The sequence below is a fragment of the Cenococcum geophilum genome (genome assembly GCF_001692895.1).
Source record: "Cenococcum geophilum 1.58 unplaced genomic scaffold K441scaffold_58, whole genome shotgun sequence".
NCBI classification, from domain to species: Eukaryota; Fungi; Ascomycota; class Dothideomycetes; order Gloniales; family Gloniaceae; genus Cenococcum; species Cenococcum geophilum.
The window spans coordinates 305,000-327,982 of NW_027137616.1; the positions used below are offsets into that span (position 1 = coordinate 305,000).

Genomic DNA, 22,983 nt, shown 5'->3' on the forward strand with positions numbered 1-22,983 from the left:
CCTGCCGTACTAAGGCTCTGCCCGTGGCTCTACATCGGTCTCTGCATCTGGGCGTCGAACAAGGGGGAAACGGGCATCGAGGCTTTCAAGCGTTGATTGGCGGTGCTTCCGACGATCTACCGACCGTGCACTCATTTCCTCGATAGGCTTAGTGCCTGCCTGCCTGCAGTCGCAAATTTAAAGGCTGGGTAAAGCAGGTCCAGAGCAGCATTTCCTCAGCTCTTCCCGTTATAGATAAGAATATTAACATTATCCAGGTCATTGATGGTGTCCAGCGTCTGAGCATGCTCTCTCTATAGCCCGTTGATACATCTCTGCCGCCTCGTGCTTGCCCTAATGGTAGAGTGCATAGCCTAGGTCGTTGACGCTGTTTGGCGTCTAATATCGACGCTGTTTAGCGTTTGAGCATGCTCTTTTCCTAGTGCTTTTTCCTTCCCCTCTACAGCCCGTCGATACATCTCCTCTGCCTTGTGCTTACACTGATTGCAGAGCGCATCGCCTAGGCCGATAGCGCTGTCTAGCGTTAGAGCATGCTCTTTTCCTAGTACTTTCTCCAACCCCTCTATAGCCCGCCGATACATCTCTTCTGCCGCCTTGTGCTTACCCTGACTGTAGAGCACATCGCCTAGGCCAATAGCGCTGTCTAGCGTTAGAGTATGCTCTTTTCCTAGTACTTTCTCTCTCCCCTCTACGGCCCGTCGATATATCTCCTCTGCCGCCTCGTCCTTGCCCTGACTGTAGAGCGCATTGCCTAGCCCGTTAACACTGTCTAGCGTCTGAGCATGCTCTTTTCCTAGTACTTTCTCCCTTCCTTCTATAGCCCATCGATACATCTCCTCTGCCACCCCATCCTTGCCCTGATAGTAGAGCGTATTACCTAGCTTATTAACGCTATCCAGCGTCTGAGTATGCTCTTTTCCTAATACTTTCTCCCTCCCCTCTATAGCCCGTCGATATATCTCCTCTGCTGCCTCGTACTTGCCCTGACCGCAGAGCGCATTACCTAGCCCGCTAACGTTGTCTAGCGTCTTAATATGCTCTTTCCCTAGTACTTTCTCCCACCCCTCTATAGCCCGTCGATATATCTCCTCTGCCGCCTCGTACTTGCCCTGACCGTAGATCGTATTACCTAGCCTATTAACGCTGTCTAGCGTCTCAGCATGCTCTTTTCCTAGCACTTTCTCCCTCCCGTCTATAGCCCGTCGATATATCTCCTCTGCCCGCCTCGTGCTTGCGCTGACTGTAGAGCGCATCGCCTACGTCGATAACGCTATCTAGCGTTAGAGTATGCTCTTTTCCTAGTACTTTCTCTCTCCCCTCTACGGCCCGTCGATATATCTCCTCTGCCGCCTCGTATTTGCCTTGGTTGTACAGCGTATTGCTTGCGCTGACTGTAGAGCGCATCGCCTACGTCGATAACGCTATCTAGCGTTAGAGTATGCTCTTTTCCTAGTACTTTCTCTCTCCCCTCTACGACCCGTCGATATATCTCCTCTGCCGCCTTGTGCTTACCCTGACTGTAGAGCATATTGCCTAGGCCGATAGCGCTATCTAGCGTTAGAGTATGCTCTTTTCCTAGTACTTTCTCTCTCCCCTCTACGGCCCGTCGATATATCTCCTCTGCCGCCTCGTATTTGCCCTGGTTGTACAGCGTATTGCCTAGGCCGATAGCGCTATCTAGCGTTAGAGCATGCTCTTTTCCTAGTACTTTCTCTCTCCCCTCTACAGCCCGTCGATATATCTCCTCTGCCGCCTCGTCCTTGCCCTGATCGTACAGCGCATCGCCAATATTCTGTAAGATAACAAACTTGATATGTGCCTCCTGATTCTCCACCTTAGTCAGTGCGGCGTAATAGACCTTGAGCGCGTCTTCCAACTTGTCCAGTCTATCATAAAACATGCCAATAACCAAAAGCACATGGACAGGAATTTTGTCAGCCACCCGTAAAATGACCCCGAACAGCATTCTAAGGGGATCATTAAGAATCTTAACCCTTCGTAGGTGAGACTGTAACTTGAGGATCATGTCAACTTGTCTGGGCAACGGCAGTATCGTATGGTTGTTAAGGAGGTTTAAAATTTGGGAAACTGCATCAGAAGACTCCTTCGGATCTTTGCGGAAGACGATGCTAGCAACTTCAGGGTCGGGATTTGGCTCCGCATAGTCGGTAAGGTCTAGCAAGTTTCGCCATCGCTCTGTGCGCAAGTCGTCTTCCCCAAACTTTCTAGTTCGCTTTGCAAGTTCCTGTCTCCAAGACATTCGGACTTTGTCTTCAAAGGGCTCGCACAAATGATTTCCTTTGTTCAACCAAGATTCGAATATGTGGAACTCGTCCGCTAGTATGCTGTTAGATGGATCGTCTACCCAGAGCATAGCTAGGTATTCAGCCCAATGGGCAAATTTTCCAGACTCGAAAAAGTCATTTATTTTGTCTGTAATCATCGAGCAAGGGGGCCCGGACCGCATGAGATGGGGAATCGCATGCCTAGATGCATATTCTAAGAACGGATATTGAGTTCCAAGCATTGAAAAGGCGTCTGGGTTGTGCAATGGAAAGCCAAATTCGTTCATTCCCAAGTAGTCAATACAAATACAGCCCAAAGACCGATGTGTAGTTTCTAAATCAACTCGGAAGCACGCTATTTCGCGGTCATCGCCACACAGCCATTTTTCCTCTGGCCGGGTTAGAAATTCTTTAACGGAAGTATGGATAAGCTGCACAAGGCCACCCCTTATGTTGATGAGATCGCCACAAACGTCCAGAATTCCTTGATCTGGCTGTAGAAATAAATGCTCCTCGAAAGTGGAACCGGATCTGGAGTCTAAAGCATAGGCATATCGCAGCTCATCAATTCTCAGTGCGCGACACGAGGCGATCGTTAAAGCCAGGACTTTTCTGGCACGAATCAACTCCAGGTTGTCTAGCTTCCCGACAAGTCTTAAGAAGAGAAGTCGGTAGGCTCTTTCGAGCCCACGTGGCAGGTTTCGCAGCCTCTCCATGACTTCGAACTGCGTGGCCGACTTACGCAGGTCATCAATCATCAACTTTACCCAGAGGAACATGCCATCCGACTTTTCTTGAAGGGCTTTGAACACGAAATCTTGCAATTCCGGGATCCTAAGATTTGGAGAGCTTTCTATCTTGGCATAAATAAACGTCTTGATATCTTGCTTGATTAAATCGGAATTCATCTCGATCTTTAGAGATGTTGCACGAATCGCCGCTTGAAGTGCATATGGTCGACCAAGCAGAACGACATGGAAATTTGCGAGAGAGTTAAGGAGATCAAGAACGTGCTTAACTAGTCCCCGAGTTGAGCCATCACATTCGTCGATGCATTCGTCGACTCCATCAATGATGCAGTAGACTGATCCCGTCATCAATTTCGCGGTTTGCTCAAAGGCATTCAACAATCTAGGTGTGGCAGAGGGGCCTCTTAGCATTAGGTCGTTCATAATTTCAGAGCACTGTTGGTCTGTAGTTTCCTCCAGCAACTGCCACAAAATAGTACGAACCAAGCTGTCTACGGTTTGTCGTTTGCCATCCGTGCCGGAAAAAGAGAAGAACAAAGTTTGTTGTTGTTTACTCTTTAGGCCCTTGACAATGGATGAAGCCAGGACGGATTTCCCACAGCCGTGAGTTCCGTAGATACATAACAGTCGATCCGAGCCCGATAAGGACGATGGCTCATTCCATATCATGAAAGTGGGTTCGCTCCAGATCCAGTCACAAGTTCCCTGCAACTTGGTTTGATAAGGGAAACAATCACCTAATGGCTTCAGCCAGCTTGCATACAAAATTTTCATGTTTTGTTGATGCATCGACGCCGTCTCTAGTGGTTTGTTAACTAGTTAAAGGGAAGGTGGGCATCTAATTTATAGGTTTTACCTATATAAACCTCTTCGGATCTTTGCAATCTTGCCGCTATACTCGCAGAATCGACTGCTCCGGACCTCTGACTGAAGTGAAGTGTAAGTGTTGACTTGTATGCCTCCAGATGTTTTAGGATTACCGCAACATCCTTCTCCTTGCGAACACTTGCGATCGCCTTCCAACCCCGCTGCAATGTGGAGTCAGTCGAGGTAGGTAGTATCTTTTTGATAAGTCCATCAAGCATAGTGATTTGGCTGAGACTGCCTTCTACTATGCGCGATAATGCACACTGCGCATCGGCTGAAAAAGAGCCTTCTGCGCGTCCTCTCTCGATCCGCCTCATGATGTCGATGAGGAGTGGCAATTGTGTTGTGATATGTCGAAAGACTCTGGGCGTCTCCTTAGCGATTGAATGAAACTCGCGGAGACGCGCTAGCACCTTAGTGCTGACATCGACAAAAGTGACGATGGAAGAGGCAAGGCCGATTACTGTAAAGGCTTCTGCCATGACGAAGACGGCGGTCAGGATCTCGTATAATAGGCTAGAATGCTGTCGACAATTGTTGGACGAGGGGAGTCTTGCACTTCTTGCTATCTTGCTGATGAGGTGTGAATTTTGCAAGTTTCGCACATAAGTACATGAGCTAGAAAGCAGAGGGGTATATATGGTGTTTGCGAGCAAAAATAGGATGAACAGTTCCAGCAGTCAGACAGCTCTATGCTCGAGCAGGCAGACGTACACCGCAGTAAGGACAAGACCTGCTAAAGAAACCAAACAGTCCAGGACCAGCTCTCAGACAAGTATAGTGTCGTAGATGAGATGATAAAGTAAACACATAAGCTGACCTGGTGGGTGCAGACATGCATGTTGAAGTTACTATTGCTGCCTAACGCACGTGACTATCGCCGGTTGATCTCGTGGCTTAATTCAATTGGGCAACGGCGACGGCGACGTCCTGATCGAGGCTCTGGCTTCGATTGATCAAGGCTTCCATGCAATGGTGTTGAGGTTCCTGTTAGCGCGGGCGGAAGCCCGTTAATCAGCGGGTCCTGACCATGCCAAGCAGTTGCGTTGCGAGGAACGTCAATTCCTGCTTTGCGCGCCTGAGAGAGCCGATAACCACATCATTCTAATCCCCTTCCCGGCTGCTGTGCGAATAAAATGGGGGCTGGCAACTCGAAACCTACATCGGAGCACTCGCAGCATGTCTTTGCGGCGTGAGTTTGTGCTTTGATCGGCCCAATTGGGCGCTGTCCTTAGTCTGTTTTTTTCAAGATCGATGGAGCTGACCCGGTCTGATCACAGAGATGCTCCCGTGCGATTCTCGAACGAGCTGGTCGATTCGTTGCAGAACAGCACGCAGGTCAGCTTTCCCGTCCGGTTACAGCAGCAATTGAAGCAGAGGAGACTGACAGATAGCACACCCGGCAGTCCGATTCCACACGGTCGAAGAACCTCGAACTCCAGATCCAAGCGCGGGTAAAGTCTGAGCTGGAAAAACTCCAGGCCCGAGAGGCAGCGAAGTTCTCGCAAATCTCTGAAGCACTCTCCGATGAACCGGCTGCGCCTGAGGAACGCCCGCTCGCAGAGAAGATCGGCGACACCCTCACCTCGTCCACGGCGCTCGCTGACAAGCAGCGCAAGCAGAATATCAGCCACAACAGCGTGTCGAAAGAGATTGTGGAGTTGAAGAAGAAGCTTGAGGCGCGGAAGAAGCTCGAGCAGGTGGACCCCGCCGTTGAGAAGGCGAAGGAGGATGTTGTCACTTGCTTAAGGACGAACGACCGACGGCCGCTGGATTGCTGGAAAGAGGTTGAAACATTCAGACGAGAGGTGGGACGGTTGGAGAGGGAGTTTGTCGAAAAGACGGTGCGATGATTGTTCGGCTCCTGCGTGTCGGGGGCCCTGTAGGTTTGAAAAATTTTGGGCTTGGGTCCTGTGTAGCATAGAGCGAGGTGTATCCGTAACCCAGACGGCGTGCCGCGTCTTTTGATCGGTTGGGCAAGTATGCATTTTCCTTCGGATTGATTGACATTGCAGCGTGATCATTATTTGGGTGAAATTGGCCCCTTCACCCATATCCAGCCACCATCCATCTATGACATAGCGCCGTCTTCATGTCTGAGAAATGTTGAGTGTCAGTCCTAAGGTATTGGTCTCACATAACCTAAGGATCACATTCGCAGATATCAAGTTTTCTTGCCAGTCTAAGTTTCGGCTAGTTTTACCCCTATATGTGTTCTGCTCTCAGCAAACCCAGGAGTCCTTCACAGATATTAATGTCGAGTACGTTCTATTCAATACCACAGCTCATAAGCCAGCCATTCTCATCTCATATATCAAAGCCGCTATACACAAGTTCGAGAAGTAGTGGAACATTAATTCGAGATGAGCCAACTCGTCCACAGGAAGAATACGACAGTTCTGGATTTATTTCAAACTTGCCTTTTGGTCAGAAGAACGATTACCCCAGAAACCTCCTCCATACCAACCCCATTTTCCCTTCCACCCCGCGTCCCTACACTCAATGCGCATCTGCCCCCCTCACCCCTCCCTTCTCCCAAAACCTCCGCGCTCTCTCCACCCACTCCTTCCCCATAACCTCAACCCCAACCCCCATCTCGCGCTCCAAAATCCCCCTAACTCTCTCCTCCCGCTCCCCAACCCCTTTCTCCCCCCAACCCGTCCCCCTCCGCCCAATAATCGCCGCATTGCGCGTGCTCGGAATCCGCAGCATCTCCTTCTCAACCACATACCCAACCTCGGCCGCCAGCTTCTCGACCCAGGCGCACAGCGCCGCGTATGCCGAGGGCGGCTTTGGCGGCTTTGGCGCGGCTTTGAGGAGGCTGGGTTTGCAATATGGGTCGTTGCATTCATGGGCGGGGGCGCCGGGCGCCGGCTTGGTTGGGGCTTGGCTGGCGGCATTGGGCTCGGGCTTGGGCTTACTCTCCGCGGCGCCGTCGCTCTGGCTGGCGCAGTCGGGGCTTTCGGTGTTGCTTTCCGGGGAGCCGTCGGCCTGGTCGAGCTTGCTGTCCTCGGAGTCTGTGGAGGAGGGGGAGGGGGAAGAGGGGTGGTGCCTCTCGTGGTGCCTCTCGTGGTGGAAATGGGATTGGAAATGACTATGCGTGTGGGTGTGGGTGGGCGCTCTAGGGATAGGTATGGGTGCGGAGGGCGCTCTGAATCTAGCACCGGCGAAGTTGTGGCTGCAGCAAGGGATTGCAATGAAAGGGGAGTGGGAGAGCGAGGCGAGGAGAGGCGTCCAGGGTGTCAGCTCGTCGGCATGGTTCGAGACAATGAAGGTTCCTGTTGGGAATATGCCGTTGTGGAAAGGGGGCTCGGTGTTGGGAGCGCGGATATCAGGACTTTCCACTGGCCCGTCAGCTGAAGGCACTAATTCTTTCTCGGAATTTATGAACGGAGCGAGTGACTTGATCGATGCGGGAGGTTCTGTAGTGGATACGATAGGTGAAGATGGCGAGAAGTCTGATTGGCTGGCAGGGGTTGAAGATGTTAACGGATCTTGAGAAGGTTTGTGCACCGGTGTTCCAGGGAGACTGGAGGTAGGAGCAATGACTGGAGGCGATGAAGTCCCGCAGGAGATAACAGCAGCTGGGGATGTTGGTGTGGTTGTGATGTTTGGAAGATGTGGGGATGGAAGCGGCGGAAGAAAGGCCGGTGAAGAAGTTGAAGACTCTGAAGAAGTTGCAAGAGGTGGAGTAGACAGTGCGCCCAAGGATTCTCTATCAGAACCAACCGTGGCCATAGAATTTGGCGACATCGGAATCTCTGAGGATGCTGCAGTAGCTGGCCTAAATGGTGTAGATGATCGAGACGGGTTTTCCGAAAGAGGTTGGGGCTCTGAGGACTGAAAGATTTCTGGTACCAGCAGCATCTCTTTCAATCTTTCTTGTACCTCTGCGGGAAAGGTATTCCAAGTTTTCCTCCTCCTACTATCAAAGCCCCACCCATTCCAACCCTCCTTCAGCAGCACATAAACTAGGAGACCATTTCCACAGCCAATATCCACGAACCCAGGGAACTTTTTTTGTGCATCAGCCTTGACAGCATCATTCAACCCAGTCCCGAGCTCCCTGTGACGCTCTTTTTCTTTCAAGCTCTCCGAATCCCCGTACATCTCCGCCCACAATTCAATCAGAAAAGCTGCAATACCCAAATCTTCGAATACGTGCTTTGTGGCTGGCGTCTGCTCCACCCAGTCCCGTATCAAAGTCTTTGCATATTTACCCTTCAGGTACGTGTAAGTGTCCTGAAATCCTTTCTGTGGGACTACAATGTCATGGTGCACACGCTTAGTATAGCCTTCTTGATCCCCGTGACCATGCTTGTGGATGATCTTCAACAGATTAAGTGCCGTCCGTTCCATTCGGTTAGAGAGCTCGATGCCCGGGAAGAGGTTGTAGTAGAGTGAGAGATTTCCAGGAGGCGACGGAGAAGGATATTCAGGCGACCATAAGTATAAAGTTGCAAGGGCACGTACGGGTGGGTGATACCATGGAATATCTTCCGGACATCTTGCGTGAGGTAGATAAACAATAAGGCTGCGATCTTCGGTGAAAGTATGCTTTACATTCGCAAGTTTTTCTGACTTTGCTCCGTCTACTCCTTGTACCGATTTTTCATTAGTGGAGGTAAAGAGGTGACATGTCTGGACCAGCGGCTTGTCCAACTGTGGATTACGTGGGATCATTTTCCGCACAACCGTCCATGTAAGCTCATATCCTGGAAATCCACCAGGGACGACCAACGGCCGGTATTCAGCCTTCATGTGCTGGATAAAATCACTTAGATTCTCAGCGACCTGTGCAGAAGAATTGAAGGACGCATCGTTCTGGCTGTCATAAAAGATCTCCGCACGGAAAAGATGGGAGGAGGTCAGGTTAGGGTTCTTGAGGAGATTTTTTGATACTTGAAGGAAGCAACTTAGCGGAAATACAGACGGTGTGGATAGGATTGGTGTCCATAGCTCTAGAGGTAATCCTGAGATAATATTAGAAGGCGACTTGATAAGATCCGTGGGTTCGAAGCGTCGCCCTGGGATAGTGGACTCTGCAGGTGCATCTGAAGGCGTTGCAGGTCTGGTTTCTAAGTGAGGTGTTGTGCTTTTTGGTAATGTAGGTTCGGACTGGGCTAATATGAGACTCTCGGAATCTGAACGACCACCGTCTGGGCAAGACGTGGGTTTGGTTGGCGAGTGCATTGCGTTAAAAGTCCGTTGCACGAAGCTATTGAGGAATATATAATAGACCTTCTCTTTCGTTAGCACCGGCCGTCGATCATCTCTTCGAAAATCAAAATTCCACCACCTTGATGAAAAGAGAGACGTGATCGTGACAATTGACCAAGCAAGAAATGGAGCCTCAGCTCAGCCAAATGAACACGATCAATAACAGAATGACGAGCGAAGGGCACAATATGCTCATGAATGATTATCTCAATACGTAGGGTCCTCAGAGTAAGTGGTCCGTACGGAGCGCCGTTTTGCAAAACGAGTATATCTGTATGGGGTTCGGTCATTAATTATACCGCCACCATGCCTTCCAATCGTGCTAGCATTGGTGTAGACCTTGTTTAGAAGACTCGATATAACATTCCCCCAAATAAGGCGGCGAAAACAGCTCCCCCTAAACCCTGGCCGTTGCCCGAATTCGAATCTTTCCATATTAACAATTAGGACGACCATGGCCAAACATCCCTTCTAACGTTGATATACACAATCCTTTCGAGTTATTTAGACTATCCTTTACGGATGAGATTATGGATAAGCTTGTAGAGTGGATAAATAAGCACTCGGAGCTCTATCCGCTAGATAAGGGTACCTACGCAATAGGCAGGAACTCTACGCGTACTTCAGAGTGCTTATTCATATAGGAATTACTATAGAGCCGGCTATTAAAGACTACTAGAAGGATTTAAACACACATGGCAGCCTCATATTCCTGAGTACGGGCACCAAATTTAGCTGATTTGATTGGTTGATTTTTATCGATAACCTGAGGACCCGAATTAAGGAATAGGTTCCCTTTTTGCCGCAGAAATGAAATGAATAGTGTCTTGTTTAAACAGTCATATCAGAAATACGGGAAGTTGATTAAAGGCTCTCATGGGAAATGGCGACAGATCGGGTTTCTCAGCTAGTATTCTCGATTAGAGCGTTTAATGTGATAACGTATATAATCACGAATACAGGAAGTTACAACTCCTAGCTAACAATGGGCCGATAAATAAAAATGTGACAACTGATATTCTTAGAATCCAAATATCTAGCTTGTATTCTATATATCCTCCGACAGGGCCCTTCGTCCATACACAACGCCTTGCCGAAATGCATACCATGAGTCTTCTCCACCCACAATTTTACAGGCCCAAAGTCCATGATATAAACGTAATCGGGTCTCATAACAGCATTCCTCAAACCAGACTTTTCTAAAACGTCAACTCCTCAGCTTCTCTACCACTCCTCACACACTTGGCTTCGGCGCCTCATAGTAATGCGCCATCTCCAACCCAGCCCTCTTGAAGCCGCACTTGACGTAGAATCCCTCGTTCGCCTCGGAACAGTCGAGGATGGTCTGTACACAATCAATATCGGGAGGGGAAAACGTGAGATATCTGGGTGGAACGCACCTTATAACACCCAACCTTCTCCGCAACATAATCCAGCGCCTGAATAATCCTCAACCCCAGCTTCTTCCCCTGCTGATCCTTCGCAACCGCGATATCCTCAATATGGCCCACTAGACCCAGATTATGAATGCTGCGACACCGCTCATCAGCACCCTATCCCCTTCTCACTTCCCCCACCAACCATCAACCACAACAGCAGAAAACAGCCGCAAAGAAAGGAGAATGGAAAGGAGAGCCACTCACAACTTCCTCTCCACAATCAAGGCCCCCGTCCCAACAATCTTCCCCTCCCCATCCACGATAACCAGCAGGAAATACTCGTCCCCACGCTTCGCCATCCACTCGAACCGCTCGTCCCACTTCTCCTCGCTAATATCGCCCACCGTCGTCAGCACTCGCAGCACATCCAAGAAGCCGGCATGGTAATCGGTGCGCTGCAGCGGGCGACAGGAGTAGCCCTCGGGCAGGGCAGCCAGGACATCGGGAGAGATGAGCGAGGGCGCGAAGAGAGGGGCTGCAGAAGCCGTGGCAGTAGACATGACTGCCGTGCTGAGCGGTGACAGCTTCGAGAAGCGGTGGCGAGGTTCGAGGCAATTGGCAGCAAGCAGTCGACCCGGGGGGTTGTGCAGGGCACTCGGAGGCAGTCAATCGAGGATTTATTTCTGTTGCGTTCACCCTCTCCGTTAGCAAGTGTCCCGCACCGCACAGCACAGCTCAGCACAGCACAAACCGGCTCACCTTCAAACCGCACACGCGGCTGTCGCAAAAAGCAATTGGACGTGAAAGAGCAATTGAGCGGTCTCAGCAACCCCGAGTAGAAAAAAGAAGGCCTTAAGTACCACGCAAAGCCGGCCCGAACCCTAGTCGCTGACGGCTGAAGCTTCTCTGCCCGCCCTGGCTAAACCCTGAGAAGGCGTTCCTAGGGATCGGCGGTGCCAAAAATAGGTGCGGCGAACCAAAACGCGCCGAAAACTCCACCGCAGTTTCGCGACGTCAAGACTGGAAATGCAGGGCAACGAGCTACTTTTATTTTTATTTTTATTTTTTTGGGTGAACCTTGTAGGCCAGAAGAAATAATAAGGGGAAGTGGCATTGGATAGCTGGAAAGGCCGTGAATGGCCCGAGACCGCCAATGGTTTGGAGTGTAGCCAATTCTTTTATTTTGTATTGGGACAGTAGTATTCATTACATTCTCGTTCTGTACTCAACCCGCTAACTCCCCTTATGGACGACAACCCCACCGCCATTCCCAGACCCAACCTATACCACATCGACACAGATGCCCATCGTAGATACCACAAGCCTCTAACAACGCCAACCCAGCCAGGAGCACGTATTGAAGTATACTTTTCCTTTATCCCTTTTCCACACTAGCCATATCTTACCATCCGCCCCATCCCTAAATCGCAGAGATCAAAACCACCTCACAAGCCCACACAAATCCATCAAATCCCCGCCTCCTCTCATATCCCCAATCTCTCCCCTCAAGACCCAGTTACTCCCAGCTACCCCTCCCCGTCCTCGTCCCCAAATACACCTTGAGCGCACTAACCCTGCTCTCCTCCGCCCCAACCGTCCCAACACTATCCACACTCTCCCTCCCCCCCTTCGCCCTCGTCCCAGCCCCAGCCCCAGCCCCACCCTCCCGCACACTCTTCAACCGACACGGACACTTATTCAGCCTCCCCCCACTCTTCAGCACTGCCATCAGCGCCGCCTCTAGAAGCCTGTTCTCGCGCTCCAGCGTCTCAACCCGGGCCTCCAGCCTCGTCTCCCTGCTCGCCGAGATGAAGGCGGAGGAGGGGGGGAGCAGGCTCGAGGCGATGCCGGCGCGGGAGGCGTGGCTAGGGGCGTGTTTGTGCCTGATCGCCGCACCCGCACCCGCAGGCGCCGAGTTCGCTACTTCGACTATCGCGGAGTTCTGAGCAGCGGCGGTGCCGGGTGTGGGACTAGAGAGAGCTCGTAGGGCGGAGCGGTGCTTCGCGCCGCCTTGCTGCTCCATCGCCTTTTCGAGTTCGGAAGCCTGCAGGGAAGTTTGGCTGGAGACGAGGGATGGGATGGGTCCGTCTGCTGGTTTGCGCTCTTGCTCGGCTCTGCGGGCGTCTGCTATAGTTCTGGTGTTTGAGAGTGATGTGGCCGCGTCCGTCTCTCTTATCTCATTTTCAAGGCCACTGGAAGTCGCAGGCGCGCTTTCTGCTGCTGATTCCGCTGCTTCGCGCACAGCTACGGCTAGGGTCGTGGGGGTGCGGTGTTCACGCAGCACGAGTCTGGCTGGCTTCTTGGCGACTTTGGGTTTTGACATGGGGATTTGTTCCGCAACGAGCATGATGGGAGTAAGAGATATGCGGCCAGACACAGGAGTGTAGCCAGTAGAATATCCTAGGGTTGGTATGGTTGAAAAAGTATCAACAGAGAGGTGCCGAGTATCTGAGTTGTCCTGGGTTTGGGATTCGAGCTGCGATTGGGGTTGCGTTTCGTTTAGAGACTCTAATCCCACTTCACAATTCTCGGTAGGTGTGACAGTGGAAGCAGTCTTAATGGTTAGCTCTGGTGGCGTCGTCCTATTAACATGCTGCTCGAGCACTTCACCGATATTATTCCTCGTCCGCGGATCACGCAACTTCCTCGCTCGAATCCTCTCCTCACGACCCTTCCGTATCGAGTCTTTAGCTCCCAGCCCAAAGACACTGGGATCAGCATAAGGCATCTTGCCAACCCCAGAGTCCTCACGGTTATGGCTATTGCCGCTCGTGGAGTCTTTCGAAGGGGAGTCTGAATGGCTTGTGGCCGACTTGCCTTGCTCGAGAGAAGGTCTACGCATGCCTTGGCCGGCGAGCCGCTCCTTACCTCGTTTGAAAGAGTTTCGGCTTTCTTCCGAATACGGTGGCCGAGGGAAGTCGGGAAGACTATCGTCGTCACTATCCTCTCCATCCTCGGTATTAGAAAACACATCCACAGCATCTGCAGTCGATTGACGCATTGATGGAGGGTTGCTGAACGGAGCCGCCATGGCATCTAGTGCCTCAGAGTATGTAGCCGCAATCTTGGGCTGCTCGACAGGACTCAAGCCAAAAAGTGCGTGCGATGATTTCAGCGCTTTCTGGTCACAGCCTCCCTTGGAGCCCTCACGCTTCTCGTTCAGTAATTTGTCTCTTTCCTTTTGAGTATCTCTATGCTCCTCCTCTTCTACTAATTTGATCGACTTTTCTTTGCTCTTCTCGAATTGCAATTTCTCTTCACTCTGCTTGTGCAGACTAAGGGTCAAGAGCCAGGCGTCAAGCTCATCAGTACTCGCAGTTTCGGTTGTATCAGAGAATGTAACAGAGAGTCGCTGCTTGCGATGTTGGTTTTTGCTCGAGACCCTAATTAACTCTTCAACATGTGAAACAATGAAGTCGTGTGGCAATGAAACGTACCTCTTCGGAACCTCAATCTGTTTCGTGGGTACAGTCTTTTCATCTGCGATGATCTGCAAATATTTCTTTCCTAAGGCATCCAGATGAGTAAGAACCCTGGCCTTGGTATCGCATCACTTACCATCCTTCGATATCTTCTGAACCACATTACCAGGTGGCTTGAAGAAGGTCGGCGGAGCGTTTTTGTCAGCGTCAGGGGTACTGATGAGCGACACGTTAGTGATCTATCCATGCCATCATCTCTTGGTCCCTCCATCCTTCTCACGCCTCTTAGCCCACGGTTGATGGTTTGAACATGGAAAATGTTCAAAGAGCAAACGCTCACCCCGCGCTCTAGGTTGCCTTTAAGAATACCCTCAATAGATTAACCCATTCCGGGTAGCCCGGCACTTCTCAAGCAGGCTTGTTTGCTCACAACATCAAATCAAGACGAGCTCCCCCACCGAACCAGAAAAGCGAAGTCTCCAAATGCAATTAACCAAAGCAAAAAAGAAAAACGTAAACAAAAATCACACTAACCATTCAACACCCCCTCCCCTCGCCACCGGACCCTTCCTCCCACCCATCCTCAAGAACCTCAACGGGCTCTTAAGCCTATTCTTCCTCCTCCCCATGACCCCGCCCTCCAGCTCAGTCGGGCTCGCTCCAGGCCGACTCGGGGGACCCGTATTCTTGAGAAAATACGCGATATCGAACGACGGATTATTGACGGGCAGCACGGCGCAATGCTGCTCATGCGGCGGCAAAATCGGCAACGGCTTCATGGCCAGCGCTTCGGGCTTCGGCGCGCCGGGTGGTGCTGCGCTCGTGGGCGCAGCGCGGAGCTGCTGCTGCTGCTCGGGGAAGTCGCGCGCGTACGGCGAGTACTCGCCTGCAACGGCGCACTTGAAGTCGCTGGAGTCGTTCGAGGCCCAGGAGTATGGCGTCGGGCGCACTGGCGACGTTGCTCGTGTTGCATCGCTGGCGTTTGTCGGACTTGGGCTCGAGCTGGGGGCCGTGGGGAGCTGGGAGCTGTCGGAGCCGTGGCTGCGGCTGGTTGAGGTGCTGGGAGGGTGGATGCGGTTGTCTAGGTTGGAGTAGTAGGCGTATGGCGGGGTGCTTCTGTCGGCGAATGAAGCACTGTGGAACGGTGAGTGTTGGTCGAAGGAATTGAAAGGACTGAGGTTGGGAGAGGCGCGTGAGGTCTGTGTACACGCTCGAGAGTGCGAGCGAGATGAGGGCTCAAGGGCATCTTGAACCGCCATTTCGAAGGCGCGAGGCGTGTGATTGATGAACGGCGGGCTTCGGCGTGACGGATGGACGGTAAGTTGCATTGGCTGGTTTCTTGGTGCCCGAGCCTGAACTATTTTACCACTCTTTCGTTTTCGTGGTGCAGCGCGAGACGGGATGAAGGGTTAGGTGCTGACCCAGTGGCGAGTGCACAGGGTGCGGCCCCTAATTTATAACAGATCGAACTTGTGTTTTGTTAACTTCTCTTTTTATAATGGACCGGATTGAGAGAGGTGCTTTAGGTGCTAGACTTCATGGAGGCGTGCCTAAGTCATGCGGGTGGTTACAGAAAAGTGCTGTTGAAGTGAATTGCAGTTTGCTGCAGCCGAGAGAACTGCCGTGTACCAAGCCCTAAATTAAATTAAATATCACTAGGGGGAAGTAGGTGCGTAGCTTGTTTCGAGAAGGCGAATGCTGGCAAGGGGTCAGGGGTTTAACAAAAAAGTCTTCTTTTTTCTGACTTTTTTTTTTATATTTTTACTTTTAACGTTAGCTTTCTTTACCTATCAAACCATCTTAAGATAGGACAGTTGCATGGCGCTAAAGCTGACAGATACCAACTGGATGACGGACCTGGCTACTGCATTATTTACAGGGCCTTGGAGGAGCTGGAGGGATACGATAGGAAGGTTGAAACAGAAGAAGCGTGGGAGTAGGACACGAAAATAAGAACTGTAGGATGATTGTGGTGAACGCTCGAGGAAAGTTTTCACTTCACTCTAATTTTAACTTGGCGGTGCTTGGTCTTGGAGGGCAAGAATGAATTAGGTCAAAAGGAAGGGGACGATCGGAAGATTTTCAAGGAGACGGCGGCTTTCGGGTTACTCGGTGGACCTGACGTTGTATTACCAAGAACGAGGGGACATATCGACGTCGTGCGAATTGACTATTCCGGAAAGCCCATGTAAAATGTGCGGCAGACATCCGACCATTACCACTCTGCCCACGGACTTCATCAAAAGCACTGCTCCCGGAAGAACTTCCAAACGTGACCTTCTCTAGGGTCTCCCCAGGAACTGACGTCGGATGTCGAGCAAACATCACGGGTATAAGGTCACTCAATTAATCATACCAGAAGCCATACCACCCCCAAAAGGAGCATGTTCCCAGGGGCAGCTCGCTCATCTCACCCGTTGAACACATTCACCGCCATCGATACCACTACGTCTCCAGCTTCAGCTGCATCAGAAAGCCACTCAAAGCAGCCAACCGCTACGCTATCAATCCATCTTACACGCAAGACTACCGAAGCAAGATAAAAGAAAATAGCGCCGAGGAAATGCTAGACACGACCAGCCAGACACCGTAAAATGCTTGACTCGCTGAAGAAAAGCGCTCCCATTCGCACCAAGGCCCAACTTGAACCAAGACAGACATAAAGCTCAATCCAGATGCATGCGAAAATATCCCCGTCCACGTATAGCCTGGAAACATCCGAACCATGAACGAAGCTCGGACCAATCCATACCATCACTTGAACCCGCCCAATGACATAGAGCCAGAGGGTAGTGATACGAACCAAAAAGCACGCATGCCAGCCGCTGAAGAAATCTTCCATCGTAAACGTCCGAACGCTGCCTTCTTTCCAATCAGCCCGGCTTCGGTTTCTTGGGCCGATTGGGCCTGATGAAGGGATCCACCTCCTTTTTCCGCTTTGGAACCGGCATCTTTGGACGCGGCGCTGGAGCTGGCGCGCTACTACCTCCGAGTGTACGCCCTGTGCCTTTCTTCGAATCCTCCTCAATAGCTTCTTTCTTTGGGCCGTTGGCTGCGCCACCCGGAATGGTAACTGGGGTTGAGAGCCCACTGGTTTTGCTAGAAGCATCCTCAGAGTCGGACGGCGCATCTTTCATGTCCACATCTTCATCGCTGCTGAAGAATCCCTTTCGCTTCCCATTCTCATTAGCTGATTCCACTAGTTCTCGCTTCACAGATATGGGGCCATTACTAGACGAGCTAGCTCGTCGTGTGATATTAGCTAGTTTGACATTCATCTGAAGGCCCACGGGCTGTATTCGATTTTCCTGCTTTATTTGCCCTGAATTGAAGTTCTGCGTCGGGTCATTTGGTGCCTTCATAGGTGGTTTGGATAGCTTTGGGGCGCTGCTCTTTCTCGGAAATGTTGACGAGGGTTTCTGAAGCATGGCCATGACATTTCCTTCCGTGTACCGATCTCTGCTCTGAGCATCCTCAACCAACTTCCTCCAGAACTCTCCACGGATCAAAGACTGCGAGTTGCCGAGCACCCAAAGTGAGGATTTCGCACGAGTCAAGCCGACGTTCATACGGCGGATATCCTGCAAGAAACCAATACCACCTGTTGGAGAAGCTCTGACGCAAGAGAAGATGATGACTTCGCTTTCACGGCCCTGGAAGGCATCCGTAGTGTTGAATTCCACAACATCGAAGATCGATTGCCCATACTTTCGAGAGAATCGATCTTTCAGTTCACGTAATTGACTCTTATACGGTGTGATGATACCAATCTTGCCCTTAAAGTCAACGCTATTGAAGTCGGACGTCAATCGATGGAAAAGCTGCAGAGCAACATCAATTTCGGCAATGTTGATGAGTGAATGGCCCTTCGACGCAGCTTGATGTTGGCCTTGAACGTCAAAGAACCGGTACGGGCCAAGCAGACTACTAGAATGCCATGGCCGGTCGCGGAGAGCGGCCATGTCATCGCCATCCAAAAGCCTACCGTCATAGAAGGTTTGGCTTGGGAAGACGCTGATCTCAGGATGCATACGGTACTGTGTGTCAAGGAGGTGGACATCATCGGGATGGTTGCCTTGCATACGGACGAACAAGCTCTGCTCGTACTGGAAGCGTGCTGCTACTTTCGAGAAGACGGTTGGTGGAAGTTGTTTAGGATCACCGACGAGGATACACTTGGCGCAGCCATATTTGAGAGGGATAAGCGCGCTCATTTCCACACACTGAGCTGCTTCGTCAACAACGACAGTCTCAAATTCAATGTTCAGGCTCTGGAACATCTCGTGACCACTACCGCTGAGTGTAGCACAAATGACATGTGCGTCATTTAGGATTTGCTGTTGTGCTCGACGACGATTCAGCTCTGCCTGACGATTCATCGTGGCCTCATTGTCACGAGCATTGTCGATCTGCGTGCCAAGCTGTGTTTTCCTCCGCCTAAATGCATCAAAATCTTCCTTCAGCTTGACAGCTTCTTCGCCCTTGAACTGACCCGAGTCAAGCTTCTCTCGTGCTTCGCGGAGCTTCTCTGACACTTCTTTATGTTCCTGGAAGAGCTTCGGCATCTGTTCCTTCTGGCTTGCCCCGTTCGCGGGATCCAAGTTGAGTTTCTTATTAACCAGCTCTTCCAGCGTAACATCAACCACATTCGTATTAATAGCATCGCTGCGACCGATTCGAACAATGTTGATTTTACGATGTTGTCCCCCCAGCGTCTTGATACCGTCCTTGAAACGCATGACCAATTCATCGACAGCGGCGTTACTGGGCGCACAAACAAGGAGTTTCTTAGGAGCAGAATCATCCGCGCGTTGGTTCAGACCCCTTGGAGCGCCAATAGCTGTTCCCTGCTGACGCAAACTATCGGTTAGTATCGCACCAACGATGGCGACGATAGTCTTGGTTTTTCCGGAACCGGGAGGACTGGGAAAGTATTAGTGACATATTCAATAGTCACAACGAGATGCAAACTGATGCTTACCCTTGGATCAAAGTGAACGCATCGTTGTCTATAGCAGACTTGACAGCCTTTGCCTGTGCTCTGTTGACATTATAGTTGCTGATGATTGGCTCAAGCGTCTTGTCGGTGTACTTGAGTAGCGGTGACGGTTTCGCTCTAATGATCTCATCACACAAGTCGTAGAACTGTAATCCTACCAGAGCACCATACTCGCGCTCCAGTGGGGTAAGTGATTGGATCTTCGCACCATAGATTGTAGCATTAGGAGCAAGTGAAGGTGATAGCGGATTGCCGGGAACCACTCGGTATGCAACCTCGAGGTGATTCTTCTTCCGGGTGATGCGGAATACTCTGGCAAGGCAATGGGGCACTTGAGCTGAGGGGTCTTGTGTTTTGCTCATGAGGATGATATCGCCTTCTGAAATATTGAGATCCTTGTTGTCTATGTGCGTCATCGTGCTGCTAACTTCCTGGAAAGCATCGACACTTGAACGGGCCACTACCTTGATCGTGTACGTCTTAAGACTGCTTTCTTCCCGAGCCTTGACAAATCCTTGCCAAGCCTCAAGCGTGAGCAATGGTGTGAAAGTTTCTTGGTATTCGTTTGGTGTACGGAAGGAATTAGGTACTGCAGTATAGATATCCGTTCGGGAATTTGGCGGATAGTCTCCGTTGTGGAAATAATCCCAAGCGAGTAATGTTCTGTGCAGTTGTGTTAGGTCTGGGGCTAGCCGGGCACGCATGTCCTTGGCCGTTCGGATGACTCTTCTCTTCTTGACAGGGCCTTGGGGTATGCCGTTGAAAATGTTAGTTTTAATGCCCGTTGACCCAGAACCCTTCTTTGAGGTCTTTGTGAGTCCGAACAATTCAGCATCAAGAGGATCAGCATCATCATCACTCTCATCAGATGATACCATCATGCCTTCTCCTTTGACAGTATGTTCTTTGCCTAAGACACCAAGGCCTTGCAATCCGGAGCCTGCTTCGGCAGTATAATCTGACCAGCCTCTAAGAGCACTATTTTTCTTTGCCAGTGCAATGGCCTCGGCGTCCCTCTTTTTCTTTTCCTGTTTTTCCCGCTCTCGCCTCCGCATGAATTCCTCACGATCAATCTCTTTTCTGCCAGCTATTTTCTGTGTAACTGGACCTACAGAAGCCTGTTTGGCCTTGAGCGATGCTTGCCTGGCTTTGAAAGCCTGGGCACCAGCAGTGGTGCTGGAGATGAGCTTACTATAATCCGAGTCAACATCAGAGCTGGACGCAGAAGTCGTTTTCGATTCTGGCTTTGAAGAACCGGCGGTAACCCATTTGTTTAGCAGTCCTTGCTTTGGTGCCTTTGTGGGTTCTGGTGGTTTTGTTATAGAATGGCCCATGTGAATCTCGAGAGCTCGCTCAAGTTCCGCTTGTTGTTGACCGCTAAGCTTTGCTCGGACCGTTCCCTTGAGGACATCCTCGATATAGAACAGAGTCTCTTCTACAACCTCTATAGACACATCGTGCAACCGAACAAGAAGCTTGCTGATCAGTGTGACGGACTTGCTAGAGAGGAACTCGTCCCGCAGTCTGAGCCACTTGACCATACCATCTACCGTTTTGGCCGGAGAAGATAGTAGATTCTTGAGGGTATCAGAGCAGTCCTTGCTATTTCTACTGCGCGTCGTGGCTTCGTTAAGAGCGGTAGCAAAAATGCCGCATTGATCAAACAACTGATCGGCGAACTGCATAGTGTCGCGGCAGAAATCCATCATTCCGGCTTTGTCGTGTCCTACGACGCTCCATCCCTCCGTCGCCACGAAAATGGCCGTAAGGGCTTCCCAAAGATTTTGCCAGAAGGCTTCTGTTACTTCTGCTTCTATCGAATTCAAGGTTCGAGAGCGGAGGAGCCCATCTTGAGAGTTGCACAGGAGATCCACAACATCGGCGCACGTCTTTATCATGCTCAAGGCAGGTGCGAATATCTTCTTCCGCGAAACGCGCCGAATGGATTCCGAAAGGGAGTGGAGAGTGTTGGAGTAAAATGAGACCAAAATGTGGTTAATTGCTTCTTTTCTGCCATCTTGCGAACTTACGACCTTGAGCAATTCAACCGTTGCCTGCCGAGTTTCAATATTAGAAGAAAGCAAGGTGTAAATCACGGCAGAAGCAGAAGCTCGAGTCTCAAAAAGTGCATCAAGCTGTTCCGGAGCAAAATCGTTTAGTTTTTCAACCGTATCAGTGACAAATCGCGAAAGGGCGTCATATTTGTTGTTGAAGTGTTTCACAGCATGTGATACTGTTGCTTCAGTGGATTTCACAAAAATTCTCTCCAGCCCAACTAGAGACTTTGCGCTCATTAGAATCCGGATAGCAAGTTCCAAATTTTCGATGTCGATGGCTTTGATAACATCGCTCCATATTGCGTTGGATTTGCTTGCCCCACTTTGAATAGGCTCTCCTCTGGCGACCATCTCTCTTTCAATTTCTAAAGAGGCACAGTCAAGAGCAAGAGCATTCTGGATAAGAGAAAGGCTAACTTTAGCGTGTCCGCCTAATAAATGTGAACTGTTGGAGAGTTTGAGGTCGTTTATCACTGTGTCAATGTGATTGGCAAGCAATTCCATGATCTCGGCGACCGTGGCTTGTCCAACGAAAGACATCGGTGTCTTAGTCTCATTGAGCTTTCGAAACGCATGATCAAGCACCTGTACCCCAATTCTGCAGCAGTATACCCTTGATGGAGAGGGAAACTTGCTCGATTGAAGACGACCCAAGAATTGATTAACAAGCGCTCTGCATGGTGGGGCAATATTTGAAGCTTTGATCGACGTGAATAAAGGCATTACCCACGAAAGAACATCATCTAAAATGTTCAAATCCACATCATCCTCTCCCCCGGCTTGAAGGAGGATACTTCGGAGTACCGGGCTACCGAAAATTTGTTCGATAATGGTAACTGGTGAGATAGCACCCATGGCATCCCAGAAATCGCTCGGAGATTTCTCCAATAGCTGCTGCATTGTGCAAATAAGGTCAAGGAAGCAAGGTGAATCCAGCTGGAGATGTTCTAAACATAGCTTGTAGATGTCGATGTCAATAGCTCGGAGTGAATGTGTAATGAGATCCTTGTCAAGCTTATTGACAATTAATCTAAATCCGGTCCAGAATGTTGGAACAAAGTTAACATCTAGTGCGGATATGTGAACTCGTTGCATGGCATGGACAAGATGTCCACGCACCGCCCAGTCAAATTCAGTGCTTGTGAGATTCCTCCGAAATTTGGACCAAGAGTAGAGGGCCCATTCCAGGCGTTTCTCATTCGCGCTGAATACGAAGCTCGTCATGGCGGGGACGTACGTGGTAAGTTTGAGAGCCCGCTTGGTCTGCACGAGTCGGAAGGGTGTGTCAAAATGGCGCTCAAGGAGGTCGTTATTGTTGAGCATGGTGGCGCAACTCAATGTCTCGAAAATGGCGTACATGGCATCATTTGGAAGGACACCGATGCCTCGCTGTCGTGGGTCGGTTTGTAGTAAAACATTGGTTGCACTCTCTAGACCTCTCGTGATTCGTTCAATGTTCATCTTATCGAAGACATCTAGAAAGTGAGCTACTTCTTCTTCATCGAATTGCCTGAACAGGTTAGGATATGGTTTGACAAGCTCTCTTTGAAACTTAACTTACTCTTCCAGATTATTTTTAAGTTCAGCCCTCGCCTTGTGAAAGATCCGGATGCAAACATCGCAACAGGTCATTTGGGTGTCCAAACGTTCCTTCAGCCATGCTATATATGGGGCAGCATCCGGCCCATCAAATGCCAGTATTTGTAACGAGTCCAATGTCAACCACTTCCTCTCCTCGACTTCCTTGAGCTTCTTTATCCTGTCCTCCTTTATCGCATCATCTTCATCTTGTGGAAACCCAGCAAGATCTTCCTCGTAATATATTGATGTATCGTCGCCGACTCGGGGGCAGAATAGGTGGACGTCTTCGGGAAGGCGCTGGAGTTCTCTAGCGGCCGCGATTAGAATTCGATCTCAGGAAAGGCATGGGCAATGCAAATCGCAACTGTTCATCTTACTGTAGTTTCCTTACTAGCTCTGCCATGGAGCTTGCAAACAGTCATGC

General features: G+C 50.5%; 6 protein-coding genes across 6 annotated transcripts; 1 reads left to right on the forward strand and 5 right to left on the reverse strand.

Moving 5' to 3' along the window:
- Window positions 1–353: 353 nt before the first annotated feature.
- Window positions 354–4,856, reverse strand: K441DRAFT_619841 (uncharacterized protein; the record flags this gene model as incomplete). Its single annotated transcript, XM_067645897.1, has 3 exons — window positions 3,901–4,856; window positions 1,457–3,832; window positions 354–1,097 (listed from the first exon to the last, which is right to left on the reverse strand). The coding sequence occupies exons 1-3, from the start codon at window positions 4,381–4,383 to the stop codon at window positions 354–356; spliced, it is 3,603 nt and encodes a 1,200-aa protein (XP_067498756.1). The 5' UTR covers window positions 4,384–4,856.
- Window positions 4,857–5,021: 165 nt separating this feature from the next.
- On the forward strand, window positions 5,022–5,832 carry K441DRAFT_667885 (DUF1690-domain-containing protein). Its single transcript, XM_067649912.1, has 3 exons — window positions 5,022–5,093; window positions 5,182–5,239; window positions 5,308–5,832. The coding sequence occupies exons 1-3, from the start codon at window positions 5,038–5,040 to the stop codon at window positions 5,752–5,754; spliced, it is 561 nt and encodes a 186-aa protein (XP_067498757.1). The 5' UTR covers window positions 5,022–5,037; the 3' UTR covers window positions 5,755–5,832.
- A 245-nt stretch (window positions 5,833–6,077) lies between these two features.
- On the reverse strand, window positions 6,078–9,324 carry K441DRAFT_699973 (DUF1613-domain-containing protein). The gene is made up of 2 exons (XM_067653210.1): window positions 9,201–9,324; window positions 6,078–9,142 (listed from the first exon to the last, which is right to left on the reverse strand). The coding sequence occupies exon 2, from the start codon at window positions 9,092–9,094 to the stop codon at window positions 6,401–6,403; it is 2,694 nt and encodes an 897-aa protein (XP_067498758.1). The 5' UTR covers window positions 9,095–9,142; window positions 9,201–9,324; the 3' UTR covers window positions 6,078–6,400.
- Window positions 9,325–10,111: 787 nt separating this feature from the next.
- K441DRAFT_667887 (glucosamine 6-phosphate N-acetyltransferase-like protein) lies at window positions 10,112–11,405 on the reverse strand. Its single transcript, XM_067649913.1, has 4 exons — window positions 11,260–11,405; window positions 10,765–11,183; window positions 10,522–10,651; window positions 10,112–10,466 (listed from the first exon to the last, which is right to left on the reverse strand). The coding sequence occupies exons 2-4, from the start codon at window positions 11,058–11,060 to the stop codon at window positions 10,356–10,358; spliced, it is 537 nt and encodes a 178-aa protein (XP_067498759.1). The 5' UTR covers window positions 11,061–11,183; window positions 11,260–11,405; the 3' UTR covers window positions 10,112–10,355.
- Window positions 11,406–11,861: 456 nt separating this feature from the next.
- K441DRAFT_283657 (uncharacterized protein) lies at window positions 11,862–14,792 on the reverse strand. The gene is made up of 4 exons (XM_067640945.1): window positions 14,457–14,792; window positions 14,059–14,138; window positions 13,938–14,007; window positions 11,862–13,883 (listed from the first exon to the last, which is right to left on the reverse strand). Exons 1-4 carry the CDS (start codon window positions 14,699–14,701, stop codon window positions 12,017–12,019), a joined length of 2,262 nt encoding a protein of 753 aa, XP_067498760.1. The 5' UTR covers window positions 14,702–14,792; the 3' UTR covers window positions 11,862–12,016.
- A 2,003-nt stretch (window positions 14,793–16,795) lies between these two features.
- On the reverse strand, window positions 16,796–22,962 carry K441DRAFT_690132 (tRNA-splicing endonuclease-like protein; the record flags this gene model as incomplete). Its single annotated transcript, XM_067652360.1, has 4 exons — window positions 16,796–18,845; window positions 18,904–22,488; window positions 22,540–22,866; window positions 22,937–22,962. The coding sequence occupies 4 exons, from the start codon at window positions 22,960–22,962 to the stop codon at window positions 16,796–16,798; spliced, it is 5,988 nt and encodes a 1,995-aa protein (XP_067498761.1).
- Between the last annotated feature and the right edge of the window lie 21 nt (window positions 22,963–22,983).

What these genes read in the sequence shown, in the direction of transcription:
- K441DRAFT_699973 (XM_067653210.1), bottom strand. Translation starts at nt 9,094, where the DNA reads ATGCACTCGCCAACCAAACCCACGTCTTGCCCAGACGGTGGTCGTTCA.
- K441DRAFT_667887 (XM_067649913.1), bottom strand. Translation starts at nt 11,060, where the DNA reads ATGTCTACTGCCACGGCTTCTGCAGCCCCTCTCTTCGCGCCCTCGCTC. An exon ending in TTGATTGTGGAGAGGAAGTT is followed by an intron (nt 10,652 to 10,764) that starts GTGAGTGGCTCT and finishes GCGGTGTCGCAG; the next exon opens with CATTCATAATCTGGGTCTAG. An exon ending in AGAAGGTTGGGTGTTATAAG is followed by an intron (nt 10,467 to 10,521) that starts GTGCGTTCCACC and finishes GATTGTGTACAG; the next exon opens with ACCATCCTCGACTGTTCCGA.
- K441DRAFT_667885 (XM_067649912.1), top strand. Translation starts at nt 5,038, where the DNA reads ATGGGGGCTGGCAACTCGAAACCTACATCGGAGCACTCGCAGCATGTC. An exon ending in TCGCAGCATGTCTTTGCGGC is followed by an intron (nt 5,094 to 5,181) that starts GTGAGTTTGTGC and finishes GTCTGATCACAG; the next exon opens with AGATGCTCCCGTGCGATTCT. An exon ending in CGTTGCAGAACAGCACGCAG is followed by an intron (nt 5,240 to 5,307) that starts GTCAGCTTTCCC and finishes CACACCCGGCAG; the next exon opens with TCCGATTCCACACGGTCGAA.
- K441DRAFT_283657 (XM_067640945.1), bottom strand. Translation starts at nt 14,701, where the DNA reads ATGAAGCCGTTGCCGATTTTGCCGCCGCATGAGCAGCATTGCGCCGTG. An exon ending in AGGGGAGGGGGTGTTGAATG is followed by an intron (nt 14,139 to 14,456) that starts GTTAGTGTGATT and finishes GTCGCTCATCAG; the next exon opens with TACCCCTGACGCTGACAAAA. An exon ending in CAGATTGAGGTTCCGAAGAG is followed by an intron (nt 13,884 to 13,937) that starts GTACGTTTCATT and finishes AGAGTTAATTAG; the next exon opens with GGTCTCGAGCAAAAACCAAC.